Source organism: Ahaetulla prasina, chromosome 2, assembly GCF_028640845.1.
Source record: "Ahaetulla prasina isolate Xishuangbanna chromosome 2, ASM2864084v1, whole genome shotgun sequence".
Taxonomy (NCBI): Eukaryota; Metazoa; Chordata; class Lepidosauria; order Squamata; family Colubridae; genus Ahaetulla; species Ahaetulla prasina.
This window is the reverse complement of record NC_080540.1, coordinates 9600534-9615309: the sequence shown is the minus strand read 5'-3', so window position 1 is coordinate 9615309 and position 14776 is coordinate 9600534. Positions and strand designations below refer to the sequence as shown.

The window sequence follows — 14776 nt, the reverse complement described above, 5'->3', positions numbered from 1 at the left end:
GTTTTCTTCCTCACAGGGAGAGGCCTGAATTACTGTCTGCTCTACGTGACTTTACTATTGACCTTTTCTTCCCCACTGACCTCCAGATATTTCCCTCTTTTGCTGAAGGATAAAAAATCTCCCTTCACTTTTCATGTAATGTATGCTTCAGTTCTGCATGATCTGTTTATTCTTTCTTGATTTTCTCTCTTTTGTCTAACAGCTGTTGGAAGAGGAGAATTGTGTAGTTTTCTGAAGGAAATGGAAAATATTTGATTTCTGGCTTGATTTTCTTCCCTTTTCAACTGTGTTTGTTATTTACAGTTGTCCCGAGTGTTCTTATTGCCATCCTCTTTGTCTGTAAGATTCAAAGAAAAATAAAACTTTAATTCGTTATAAAATGGTTAGAGATGATGTGAAAAAAGAAAAAAGTATATATTACAATGAAAAAACAGACATGCCCCAATATTAGAATAATCACTTACATTATTGATGATCGTATCACACATGAAATACTACTGAGATCCATGTTCAAATATCCATTCAATCAAATTGAGTAATTTAGTTGGGTCAATCATAAATTCTTAGCAATGCAAAGTGTTATCAAATATATCTTGAAGTGCTGGGAATAGGTTATATAATTGTAGATATATGCATAGAGAGAAATACAGATACACCCAACTACACATGTATACATGGAGAAAATCTACATCTTTCAAGCCTGACAAAATGTCCCAAAATGTTTACAGTCAAACCTTCTGAGCTAAATTTAGAGATGTGGAGGTTTTAACTGATGAAATGATGCTGAAAGCCTCTCTAAGCTTTGAAGCACCACTTTTGCTCATGGAAGTCCTCAGCTGCAAATAAGAACAGAAAATCCTGTCTTCAACCCCTCTGGTGACATCCCCACTCAAGTCATCCTCACTTAACCTACCACAATTGAAACGGATATCTGCGTCACCAAGCAGCTCAAACAGAACTCACATCTGTTCCTTTGTAGTTTTTAAGCAACTTACTGTGGGTTGTTAAAGGCAATTTTGTATGACCGTAACTTGCAATTTCCTGCCAGTATATCCATTGATTTTGCTTGTCAGAAGCTAGCTGGGAAGGTCACAAATGGGGATTATCAGTGTGGGATGACGCGGCCATCATAAATGTGCAACTATTGGCAGAATCCGAATTGGTGCAACTCCTTTTCCTAAACCTTTAAAACCACAGTGACGGTCATTGAACAAGTGCTAGGATTACCACAAATTTTATGGACCAGGTGCACGTCTCCTTCTACTGTGCCATAGGAATTTTGAAGGCTCGGGGATGAAGTGGTAAGTGAGGACTATCTGTGCAACCAAAGAGCTATTTTTTAGGAAGTGTTGGATTATGCAGAATTGAACCATGGATGGGACAAGAAATATCATTCTTACTGCCAAGACATGGAAGTAAAAAAATTTGTAAATTTTATTCATCTGTCATTTTCAATACATGTGTGGATTACAAACTATATCAAAAGGGCAACATCAGGATGTAATGGGAGACTTTAACCACCCTGATATCATCTGGGAGACAAATTCTACAGCAAGTAGGAGAACAAACAGATTTCTAACCAACTTATTTATTTATTTATTTATTTATCGTATTTCTATACCGCCCTATCTCCCAAGGGACTCAGGGCGGTTTACAGCCAAGTAAAATATACACATAGATAAATACAAGTTAAAACCACAATTTAAAATACTTATTAAATACGGCCGAATATTAAAACCCCAATAAAATAATAAAACCTAATTAAAACCAAATTTAAAATTTAAAAATTCTAGTCCAGTCCTGCGCAAATGAACAGATGTGTCTTAAGCTCGTGGTGAAAGGTTCGAAGGTCGGGAAGTTGGCGAAGTCCTGGGGGAAGTTCGTTCCAGAGGGTGGGAGCCCCCACATAAAAGGCCCTTCCCCTGGGCGCCGCCAGCCGGCACTGCCTGGCTGACGGCACCCTGAGGAGTCCCTCCCTGTGAGAGCGTACAGGTCAGTGAGAGGTATTCGGTAGCAGCAGACGGTCTCGTAAGTAACCCGGCCCAATGCCATGGAGCGCTTTAAAGATAATTACCAAAACCTTGAAGCGCATCCGAAAGGCCACAGGTAGCCAGTGCAGTCTGCGCAGGAGAGGTGTCACGTGGCAGCCGCATTCTGGACTAACTGGAGCCTCCGGGTGCTCTTCAAGGGGAGCCCCATGTAGAGAGCATTGCAGTAGTCCAGGCGAGATGTCACAAGGGCATGAGTGACCGTTGATAGGGCATCCCGGTCTAGAAAGGGGCGCAACTGGCGAACCAGGCAAACCTGGTAAAAAGCTCTCCTGCAGACGGCCATCAAGTGATCTTCAAAAGACAGCCGTCCATCCAGGAGCACGCCCAAGTTGTGCACCCTCTCCATTGGGGCCAATGACTCGTCCCCAACAGTCAGCCGCGGCTGCAGCTGACTGTACCGGGGTGCTGGCATACACAGCCACTCTGTCTTGGAGGGATTGAGCTTGAGCCTGTTTCTCCCCATCCAGACCCGTACGGCTTCCAGACACTGGAACAGCACTTCGATAGCTTCGTTGGGATGGCCCGGTGTGGAAAAGTACAGTTGAGTGTCATCAGCGTACAGTTGATACCTCACACCGAAACCACTGATGATCTCACCCAGCGGCTTCATATAGATGTTGAACAGGAGGGGTGAGAGAATCGACCCCTGCGGCACCCCACAAGTGAGGCGCCTCGGGGTCGACCTCTATCCTTCCGTCAACACCGTCTGCGACCGATCGGAGAGATAGGAGGAGAACCACCGATAAACGGTGCCTCCCACTCCCAATCCCTCCAACCGGTGCAGCAGGATACCATGGTCGATGGTATCAAAAGCCGCTGAGAGGTCTAATAGGACCAAGGCAGAGGAATAACCCCTATCCCTGGCCCTCCAGAGATCATCAACCAACGCGACCAAAGCCGTCTCAGTGCTGTAACCGGGCCGGAAGCCGGACTGGAACGGGTTTAGATAGATAGTTTCATCCAGGTACCGAGGTAATTGACATGCCACCACACTCTCTACAACCTTCGCCGCGAAGCGAAGGTTGGAGACTGGACGATAATTACCTAATACAGCTGGGTCCAGGGAAGGCTTCTTGAGGAGAGGTCTCACCACCGCCTCTTTCAAGGCGGCCGGAAAGATCCCCTCCAACAAGGAAGCATTCGTAATCCCCTGGAGCCAGCCTCGTGTCACCTCCTGAGTGGCCAGCACCAACCAGGAGGGGCACGGGTCCAGTAAACATGTGGTGGCGTTCAACCTCCCCAGCAACCTGTCCATATCCTCGGGAGCCAAGGGTCAAACTCATCCCAAACAGTCTCAACAAGACAGCCCTCCAACATCCCACCTGGATCCACCCAATTTTGATCCAGACCATCCCGAAGCTGAATGATTTTATCGTATAGATAACCATTAAACTCCTTGGCACGTCCCTGCAACGGGTCATCCCGCTCTCCCTGTTGAAGGAGAGAGCGGGTCACCCGAAACAGGGCGGCCAGGCGGTTATCTGCCGACGCTATGAGGGAGGAGACGTAGCAATGTCTCGCTTCCCTCAGAGCCACTAGGTAGGTCCTACTATAGGACCTAACTAGTGTCCGATCAGCCTCTGAACGACTGGATCTCCAAGAACTCTCTAGGCGTCTTCTCCAGCATTTCATCTCCCTCAGCTCCTCGGAGAACCAAGGAGCCGGTTGAGATCTACGCCGGGTCAGAGGCCGCAAAGGCACTTAGCTGACAACTATGTCATCCGAAAGGGAACTCGAGGAAAAACTATACTCGACCTAATTCTTAGTAACAGAGAAGCGATAGAAGGAGTTGAAGTTGTCTGAACCTTGGGCAAGTGACCACATCTTACTGGAATTCAATATAATGCAAACACAAGCAATAGACTATAATCCAACAAGTGTCTTCAATTTTAGAAGAGCTGATTTTAACAAATTCAGAGCCTAAGCAATATTTCATAGATAAAAATCCCAAAAGAGAAAACACAATGCAAGAGTGTGGGAAACACTGGAAAATAGAATCATATAAGCCCAGTCCAACACAATATCACTAAAAAGGAAAAACAAGAAATCCAAGAAGCAGCCAGCATGGCTGCATAAAGATCTCTCTGATAAACTGAAAGACAAAAAGGATAAGTACAAAAAATGAAAAGAGGGACACATAACTAAGGCAGAATTATCAGCAGATAGCCTGAATCTGCAAAGATGAACTCAGGAAACCAAAGGCTGAGTATGAACAAAGACTTGGAACAAAAGTTAAAGATAACAAAAACAAGTTTCTTTCAACATACATATAACAAGAAAAATGTCAAGGAAACGGTCCACTAAAGAGAGAAAATGGCAAGGAAGTAAGAAACAATACCTGGAAAGATCCTGGAAAAGATAATCAAGCAATGAATCACCGAATACCTAGAAGCAAACAAAGTAAAAACCAAAAGCCAACATGGGTTTGTCAAAAACAGATCATGCCAGACTAATCTTATTGCAATCTTTGACAAAATTAGTAGATCAGAGGAATGCTGTCGATATAATTTACTTGGACTTCAGTAAAGCATTTGATAAAGTAGACCATAACCTACTACTAGATAAAGTAGAAAAATGTGGGTTAGACAGCACCACCACCAGATGGATTCGTAACTGGCTGACCAACCGCACTCAACGTGTAGTCCTCAATGGAACTACATCCACATGGAGGGAAGTACGCAGTGGAGTACCCCAAGGCTCTGTTTTAGGCCCAGTACTCTTCAACATCTTCATCAATGACTTGGACGAGGGGATAGAAGGGGAACTCATCAAATTTGCAGATGACACCAAGCTGGCAGGAATAGCCAACATTCCAGAAGATAGGCTCAAGTTACAGAAGGATCTTGACAAATTTGAACATTGAGCACTATCTAACAAAATGAAATTCAACAGTGAAAAAAGTAAGGTTCTACATTTAGGCAAAAAAACAAATGCACAGGTACCGTATATGTGGTACCTTGCTCAATAGTAGTACCTGAGAGAGGGATCTTGGAGTCCTAGTGGATATGAGCCAGCAGTGTGCAGCAGCTGCCAAAAAAGCCAACACAGTTCTGGGCTGCATAAACAGAGGGATAGAATCAAGATCACGTGAATTGTTAGTGCCACTTTATAATGCCTTGGTAAGACCACATTTGGAATACTGCATTCGGTTTTGGTCGCCACGATCTAAAAAAGATGCTGAGACTCTAGAAAGAGTGCAGAGAAGAGCAACAAAGATGATTAGGGGACTGGAGGCTAAACCATATGAAGAACGATTGCAGGAACTGGGTATGTCTAGTTTAATGAAAAGAAGGACTAGGGGAGATATCATAGCAATGTTCCAATATCTCAGGAGTTGCCACAAAGAAGAGGGAGTCGGGCTTTTCTCCAAAGCACCTGAGGGTAGAACAAGAAGCAATGGGTGGAAACTGATCAAGGAAAGAAGCAACTTAGAAATAAGGAGAAATTTCCTGACAGTTAGAACAATTAATAAATGGAACGACTTGCCTGCAGAAGTTGTGAATGCTCCAACACTGGAAATTTTTAAGAAAATGTTGGATAACCATCTGTCTGAGATGGTGTCGGGTTTCCTGCCTGGGCAGGGGGTTGGACTAGAAGGCCTCCAAGGTCCCTTCCAAGTCTGTTGTTATTATTATTATTATTAGAAGTTGTAACTACCGGTAGAAGCCAAGAAGGGTTTATTAAAATCAGATCATGCCAAATAAATTTTATTCCATTTTTCAACAAAATTACTAAATTAGTGGACCAGTAAAATGCATTACAAACGGTATACTTAGATTTCAGTAAAAAGCATCTGACAAAGTAGATGGTAAGTTTTTATTTTATAAAATGTGGCACAGAGACATCCAATCACACAGATGGATTTATAACTCACTAACAAATTGTACTCAACGGGTAGTGCTCAATGGAACGACACCCACATTGAGGGAACTCTTGAGGCTTTGGAAAATAAGTTCACCTCCTCTTTGCTCTTTGTGGCAACCTTTGAAATACTATAATCCTTCTATAATACTCTAATCCTTCTTTTCTCTAGACTAACCAAATCCAAATCCTGCAACCATTCTTGTTGTCTCTAGACCTTTAATCATCTTAGTTGTTCTTCTTTGCACTTTTTCCCAAAGTTTCATCTTTTTTCTAATGTGGTGATGAAAACTACATTGGTTGAGCCCATTGTTCAACTCTATCAAGATCTTTTTGGATCCTAAGCTTGTCTTCTTGGGTGTTGGCCATTCCTGCCAGCTTTTTTTTTTTTTTTTACATTTATATCCCGCCCTTCTCCGAAGACTCAGGGCGGCTTACATTGTGTAAGGCAATAGTCTCATTCTATTTGTATATTTATATACAAAGTCAACTTATTGCCCCCCCAACAATCTGGGTCCTCATTTTACCTACCTTATAAAGGATGGAAGGCTGAGTCAACCTTGGGCCTGGTGGGACTAGAACCTGCAGTAATTGCAGGCAGCTGTGTTTAATAACAGGCTTCTTACAGCCTGAGCCACACCGCAGCCCTTAGTGTCATCTGCAAATCTGATGAGTTCAGTGATTGGGCAAACTGGTAGTGGTGGGAGCGGAGGCTGCCCCCACCCACCCAGATGCTTCTGCGGATGCACAGAAGCTTGGCGCACAAGCACGCCCACGCCCACGAGCAAATCAGTAGCGATGGGTTTTGAAACCTGCCCCTGATGAGTTCCCCTTCTATTCCCTCATCTAAGTCATGTATGAAGATACTGAAAAATACTGGGCCTAAGACAGAACTGTCTGGCATATCACTGCTCACCTTCCTCCATGTAGATGTAGTACCATGAAGGACAACTTGTTGAGTACGGTTTGTCAGCCAGTTATAAATCCATCTGTTGGTGATGCTGTCTATCCGTCACTTTTCTAGCATATCAAAAAGTAGGTTGTAGTTTACTTTATCTTATGCCTTGCTGAAGTCCAAATATACAATGTCCTGAGCATTTCTCTGGTCTACTAATTTAGTCACTTTGTCAAAGAATGAAATACGATTGGCATGATCTGTTTTTTTAAATTATTTTTTCCATTATCTTCCCAGGTATCAGTGTTAGGCTGATTGGTCCCTAGATTCCTGGGTCTGTTTTTCCTCTTTTTTTGAAGATGGGAATTACATCGGCTCTTTTCCAATCCTCAGTGTTTCAGGATTTTTGAAGGATATGGTACAAGAGTTCTGAGATAACATCTGCCAGCTCCCTCCCAATCCTGCTGTTCTGAGAATCAGGTCCTGGTGATTTATATTCACCAAACTCATCAAATTTGAGATGACACCAACCTGGCAGGAATACCCAACACCCCAGTAGATAGGGTCAAGATAGAAGGGAATCTCAATAGCCATTCCCAAAGAATCAAACTTAAACTTTAAAGAGACTTTTCAAATCTTCCCACCAGCAGAAAATTGCAGCCACCAGTTTCACAGCCTGCAGCCCCAGTGGGCTTCCATTTGGGGAGGGAAGGAACCTGCAGCAGCAGCAGCTGACCTGCTTCAGCCCAGTTGCTTCTCTGCTTCCAGGCCGTGGAGGGAACCGAACAGCCCGACTTGCTCCCGGACTCTCCTCCCACCTGCTGCCCTCAACTCACCCGCCAGCTGCTGCTTCAACCCTGGGAAGACCACAGGAGCCACTCTGCGCACCACTTTCCTCCCATGCAGTCATCCGGAAGAGGAAGTTCCTCTGGGCGTCTCCTCTCCTCCCATCCTTTCTAGCAATACAGTACTTGATGCTTTTAACTCTTTAAAATCAACCTCAGAGGCCGCCTACTGTATGGTCTGCTTTCTAGGCACAGATCTGGCCCCCTTGACTTCCATCTCCAGATAGGAAAGGCTTGTTCTGTCTCTACCTAAGGGGTCTTCCAGTTGTTTTCACTGATTAAAGCTATCAAGTCATTTTTGACTTCTAGCAACCGACCCTTTGCAACTGAGCCAAGTGAAATAGTGAAATGTGATGCTACAAACAACAAAATACCTTATCCCACCAGACTTGAAATCCTAGGCTTAGAAAACTTGGAACTCGGTCGCCTTCGACAAGACCTAAGTTTAACTCACAGAATCATCTATTGTAATGTCCTTCCTGTTAAAGACTACTTCAGCTTCAATTGCAATAATACTAGAGCAACCAATAGATTTAAACTTAATGTCAACTGCTTTAATCTAAATTGCAGAAAATATGACTTCTGTAACAGAATCATCAGTGCTTGGAATACTTTACCTGACTCTGTGGTCTCCTCCCATAATCCTAAAACTCTCTACTATTGACCTCACCCCAATCCTAAGAGGATCATAAGGGGCGTGCATAAGTGCACAAACATGCCTACCGTTCCTGTCCTATTGTTTTTCTTTTCTTCTTCCTATATACATATATGCTTATACCTCCTTATATTTACTCATATATGTGTTTATATATGATATAATCTTTTTGTATGATACCTACATATATTGTTATGACAAAATAAATAAATAAATAAATAAATAAATAAATACTTAACCTTACGAAGATTAGTTATGTGCTGAGCCCTAAAAGTTAAAGACTTTTTTTTACAGAACTGTACAATGGGGGGTGTCTCTCAATGGAGATCAAAGCCTCCTGAAACCCCAAATCTTAATGACTTATTTAATGTGGCTCCCAAGGATTTAGGACATGGCAACACCACAGGGACGAAATGCTCCTGGTTCAGATCAGGCTATCCGGTAGCGATGGTAGTGGATGATTCGGAGAGCTGGTTGCAAAAATCCCTCCACCCCCCGCCCATGCCCACCCAATCTCCAGTTGCCCGCTTGCTGGTTCTTTTAAAAATGCTTTTAAAAGGTTAAAAAAAAGGCTCTGGCAATCACAGTTGAGTCGCACGATCGTCAGACCCTTTTTTTTACTTTTAAAAGCATTTTTTTTACAACCTATTCGGCGGAATAGTTTGTAAAAAAATGATTTTAAAAGTAAAAGAAAAGATTGTGCGCCACAGCTGATCACCTTCCCCCGCCTGCTGTTCTACTTACCCCATGCCTCTTTTGGGCTTGCACAGACACCTCGCATTTTTGCACACTGCTGTGCAGCAGCACGCATGCACAGCCAGTGAACCGGTTGAAACTCAGGATGGCATAGAAAGCACTTCCTGGGTAGCATGCTGTAATTTACAGGATAAATGTCCCCCAGACAGACAGCCTATCTACCTACTGTGATCTACTTTTTGCCTCTCAATATTCCATTGGTCATGAAAACTTTATGCTTAAGCCGAATTATAATTCGTGGCTTTCCATCCAGCATCCTTGGGCCTTAAACTAGATGTTTGGGTTTGGTGCCTTCAGGTCAGTCAAGTCAAGTGGTTTCCCCCTTTCTTGCTTAGGCCTAGGCCTGATAGGACTGGCCAAAACTGCACAGATGGCTTCACACTTTAGGCGGACTGCAGCTGAGTATTTCCCAGTCTCTAACCTGTAGCTTTCACCACTACACCAACCTGGATCATCATCTTCCCCACTAAATCTGCCCATGGAGCTCTTCTTGCTGCTTTGAGAGCAAATTCAAGACTGCAGCTTTCAAAATTCAGTTCTCTTTGCAATCTGCTTACCCTTCCTCTCCAGATAACGGATCTTTTTCATCTTTCAATCTGAGTTAGTTTCATACTTTTCTTCTTAGGAAACAGAGAGTTCCTCTGATTGGGTGGTAGCTTCTGCCTGGCCCTGTGTCTAGTTACTCTGGTGTTTGTTTTGAGCTCCTTTTAATTTGCTCAATTTTGTTAGATATATAGTGTTAGTAAGTTGTGGGGGGTCTAATTTATCTTTTTATTGTACAGAGCAGTGGTGGGTTGCTACTGGTTCTCACCGATTCGGGAGAACCGGTAGTAAAATGTTTAGTAGTTCGCAGAACCGGTAGTAAAAGATTGCTGGCCACCCCCCTAAACCGGTCGCTGGTTGCTCGTCCCGCCTGCCATGTTTGTTGCTTCCTTGATAATTGTTGCATTCTTGATAATTCTGCCTTCCCCCAGACAGAAGTCCGAAGAATTGCTATGCCAACCACTCCCAAATACCATTCCTTTTCCCACAGTCATGACATTCATATGGTTTCTCTGCTCTGGTGTATCACCAGTTCAAAATTACGACTGAACCTTTTCTTAGTCAGGACATTCAGAGGGTCTTTTGCCTGTGTGTATCCTCCACTGTATTACCAAGCTGGAATTTCGACTGAAATTTTTCTTACAAACTGGATATTCAGAGGGTCTTTCTCATGGCTGAGTCTTTTGGTCCATCACCAGATGGGAATTCTGATGAAAACTTTTCCCACAAACCAGAGATTCATATGGTTTCTCTCCTGTAGGTGTTGTCTAGTGTATCACTAAATTGGAATTCTGACTGAAACATTTCCCACAATCTGGACATAAGTGCGGTTTCTCTGTGTGAGTCCTCTGGCGTATTATCAGCTTGTCTTACTTGCTATAACTTTTGCCACATTGAGACAACTGGTAGGGCTTTTCTCTGGTGTGAGCCTTTCCATGAACAACTGGGAAGCTGTTCTGACTAAAGCTTTTGCTACATTGGGAACACTGATACGGCTTTTCTCCAGTGTGGAACTTCAGGCATAATCGGCCTGTGAAAGGACGCACTCGGGACACAGCTGCTTTCCTGGAGAAAGCAGCGAACAATTGGGGAGGACATGAATATGAGAAGCCCAGCCAATGTTTTGAGCACGGTTAACATCTCCAGCCCAATGAGCTTAGGCCACCCTGTTACCATAACCAGCCCTTGCTTTGTCCATGACTTCTCTGTTAACACTCACCACACCAGAGATGGGTTTTAGCAGGTACTGACCAGTTCTGGAGAATCGGTAGCGGAAATTTTGAGTAGTTCGGAGAACCAGTAGTAAAAATTCTGACTGGCCTCACCCCCATCTATTCTCTGCCTCCCAAGTCCCAGCTGACAGGGAGGAAATGGGGATTTTGCAGTAACCTTCTCCTGGAGTGGGGTGGGAATGGAGATTTTACAGTATCCTTCCCATGCCACGCCCAGCAAGCCACGCCCAGAGAACCGGTAGTAAAAGAATTTGAAACCCACCACTGCACCACACCTGTCAATTTACCAACTTGTTACTGCACCAGTGAACATCGCACATCCAGTCACTATCACCTCACCAATGAATCTCCCAACACCATTGACATTAGCTGGCCCTTTAAATATAGTCCCGAGACCAGTGGAAAGCATGTCTTACCTTCCACATGCATTGCCAATCTCTCCCTCCCACCCACCCACCCCGGTAAAAAACACCTTAGAGCAAAAACTTCATCCATAAAAAAATAGAAAAGGAGGCTGCTGTGTATTGTTTAATGGACTGCTAAATTGGCCACGCCCACCCAGTCACATGACAAGAAGCCATGCCCACCCAGCTGGTCCAGCCCCCAACAGTCTGAGGGACCGTGAATTGGCCCCGTTTAAAAAGTTTCAGGACTCCTGTTTTATGTGGAGGTAGGTGAAGGGGATAAACTCCATGTGTCTGTGAATAGTGGGTGTGCAGCTACTCCTACAAGACAGGTAGTACAAACATTCTTGATAATTCTCCCTTCCTCCAAACAGAAGTCCGAAGATTTCCTGTGCCAACCACTCCCAGTGTGGATCCTCTTCGGCATAATCACCTGTGTTCTATAATCTTTGCTTTTCCTACAATAGGCAGATCTGTGGTTCTTTTCCACCACTGACATTCTTGGAGTCTCAAGGACATCAAAAATACTCTCAATCCCTTCTTGGATGGAGCATTGATTCAAGTTACGGCTTCCTTCATCACAGGGCGAGGCCTCCATTACGGTCTGCCTTATCTGGCTATCCAAGTGATCATTTCCTTCCCACTGACTTCCAGCTATTTCCCTCTTTTTCTGAATTACGAAATTATGCCCCTTGATATTTTGATACGTTTCTTCCAGATACTCTATTTTTTTTGTCCAGCTCAAAACTCTTTTCCTGGTTTTGTCCTCCTTGTCTGTAAGCTGCTGGGGAGGAAGAAGAATTTTGGGGATTTCCGGAGGAACTAACAAGATTTTGATTGCTGCCTTGGTTTTCTCTGCCTTTTAATGCTGCTTGTGATTCAGTTCTCCACAGTGCTCTCTTTGGCATTCTTTTGCCTGTAAGATTCACATAAAAGGGTTAGTTTAATTACGGTTTATAAAATGGCTGCACAATATTTTTAAAAAAACAGATCCAAAGGCATACATTACAATAAAAGGCAAAGGTGCCAAAAGGCTAACTTAACCTCTTACATTATTTACATTTTCAATATACATCTAAAATCTGTTCAATTATGACCTTTATTTGTTGACTTGGGTCAATCATGAGTTCATAGAATTGCAAAGAGTAATCATCAAATATACTTGGAAGTGCTGAGGACAGATTATACATATGTACCTATCCCGTGTTTCCCCGAAAATAAGATCCAGTTTTATTTTCTTTTGGGCCCATAATAAGCACCAGGTCTTAGTTTCAGGGCATGTCTTACCCACTTACCTTAGGACCATCGCAGCCAGGCCACCCAAACCCTGACACCTGTAGCCCCACCGCCTGACTTCTTCTGCAGCCTCTCACAGCCAGACACAGCATAGCTTGTCGCGCAGCCCATGCAAGCTGTCTCCAAACTGTTTCTCAGCTGATTAAAACACTTTTAAATTCTGGAAGATATTTTTGTTTTTGACCAAATAATGTTTTAAAAAGCTACCATCAGCTATCCTTTTCCTTTTGGCTAAACTCCTCTAAGTGCATTTCCACTAGACTGCATTTTCTTTCACTCTTGCTTCCCTTCCGAGAAGGCAGAGAAGAATGTGAGTCATATCTGTGTATGTTATGCTTGCGGCAGGACGCCGTGTTGTGCGTTGCGCCATTATCACAGTTCACAACAGGGATGAATCCAGGGCCCACTGAAAATTAGCCATTTCCATTTTCCTTTTCTCTCCACCTACACATTTAATTCTGAGAAATGTTTGAGTAAAATGAATCAAGCCAATATTCAAACAATCAATTTATCACCTATACTTTCAATGGGAGATCACAAATGAAATTCAAGCATTCTGTAAACTCATCTACTATTCCTCATATGGATTACCTTGTGTGCAATAAAGGATGATTTATGCTTGAAGTAATGTCCACAGACTGGTCATTTTAAAGATTTCTCCACAGTGTGAGATCTCTGGTGTCTCACCAGGTTGGAATTATTACTAAAATGTTTTCCACAGATAGGACATTCAAAGGGTTTCTCTCCTGTGTGAGTCCTCTGGTGAATCACCAGGCTGGAATTATCACCAAAGCTTTTCCCACAGATAGGACATTCAAAGGGTTTCTCTCCTGTGTGAGTCCTCTGGTGTGTTATGAGGTTGAAATTTCTATTGAAACATTTCCCACAAAGAGGACATTCAAACGGTTTTTCTCCTGTGTGAGTCCTCTGGTGTGTCAGCAGATTGGAATTATCACTAAAGCTTTTCCCACAGATAGGACATTGAAATGGTTTCTCTCCTGTGTGAATCCTCTGGTGTCTCACCAGGCTGGAATTATGACTGCAATGTTTCCCACAGTCAGGACAATCAAAGGGTTTCTCTCCTGTGTGACTCCTCTGGTGTCTCACCAATTTGGAATTATTACAAAAGCTTTCCCCACAAGTAGGACATTCAAAGGGTTTCTCTCCTGTGTGAGTCCTCTGGTGTTTCACCAGGCTGGAATTCTGACTGTAACGTTTCCCACAGTCAGGACATTCAAAGGATTTCTCTCCAGTGTGAGTCCTCTGGTGTTTCACCAGGTTGGAATTTTCACTAAAACTTTTCCCACAGATAGGACATTCAAAGGGTTTGTCTCCTGTGTGAGTCGTCTGGTGTATCACCAAGTAGGAATTCTGACTGTAACGTTTCCCACAGATAGGACATTCAAAGGGTTTCTCTCTTGTGTGAGTCCTCTGGTGTCTCACCAGGCTGGAATTATCACTAAAATGTTTTCCACAGATAGGACATTCAAAGGGTTTCTCTCCTGTGTGAGTTGTCTGGTGTTTCACCAGGCTGGAATTTTCACTAAAACTTTTCCCACAGATAGGACATTTAAAGCGTTTCTCTCCTGTGTGAGTCTTCTGGTGTTTCACCAGGCTGGAATTATCACAAAAACTTTTCCCACAAGCTGGACATTCAAAGGGTTTCTCTCCTGTGTGAATACTCTGATGTCACCAGGTGGAATTATCACTAAAACCTTTCCCACAATCAGGACATTCAAAGGTTTTCTCTCCTGTGAGTCCTCTGGTGTTTCACCAGGTGGAATTATCACTAAAACCTTTCCCACAATCAGGACATTCAAAGGGTTTCTCTCCTGTGTGAGTCCTCTGGTGTATCACCAGGTGGAATTTGACTAAAACTTTTCCCACAATCAGGACATTCAAAGGGTTCTCTCCTGTGAGTCCTCTGATGTTTCACCAGGTGGAATTATCAAAAACTTTTCCCACAATCAGGACATTCAAAGGGTTTCTCTCCTGTGAGTCCTCTGGTGTATCACCAGGTGGAATTCTGACTGTAACTTTCCCACAGATAGGACATTCAAAGGGTTTCTCTCTGTGTGAGTCCTCTGGTGTCTCACCAGGTGGAATTTCTAATGAAACTTTTCCACAATCAGGACATTCAAAGGTTTTCTCCTGTGTGAGTCCTCTGGTGTATCACCAGGTGGAATTCTGACTGTAACTTTCCCACAGTCAGTATATTGAAGGGTTTTCTCCTGTGAG

General features: G+C 43.5%; 2 protein-coding genes across 4 annotated transcripts in view; both read right to left on the bottom strand.

The window, feature by feature from the left end:
* LOC131193504 (zinc finger protein ZFP2-like) overlaps positions 1 to 8114 on the bottom strand; it is a 52990-nt gene extending 44876 nt beyond the window's left edge. Inside the window, exons 1-3 of one of the 3 annotated variants that reach the window (XR_009153927.1) lie at positions 7644 to 8114; positions 5026 to 5106; positions 46 to 337 (exon numbers count right to left, since the gene is read on the bottom strand). The gene's annotated coding sequence lies outside the window, so the exon portion shown is untranslated. Of the gene's footprint in view, positions 1 to 45; positions 338 to 5025; positions 5107 to 7643 lie in introns of those variants that run through there. The other 2 variants (XR_009153926.1, XM_058173747.1) reach the window with 2 other exon arrangements.
* Positions 8115 to 11359: 3245 nt separating this feature from the next.
* On the bottom strand, positions 11360 to 14227 carry LOC131189677 (zinc finger protein ZFP2-like; the record flags this gene model as incomplete). Its single annotated transcript, XM_058165965.1, has 2 exons — positions 11360 to 12158; positions 13130 to 14227. A coding segment is annotated over one exon (1047 nt), but the record flags the coding sequence as incomplete, so codon positions are not given.
* Positions 14228 to 14776: the final 549 nt, after the last annotated feature.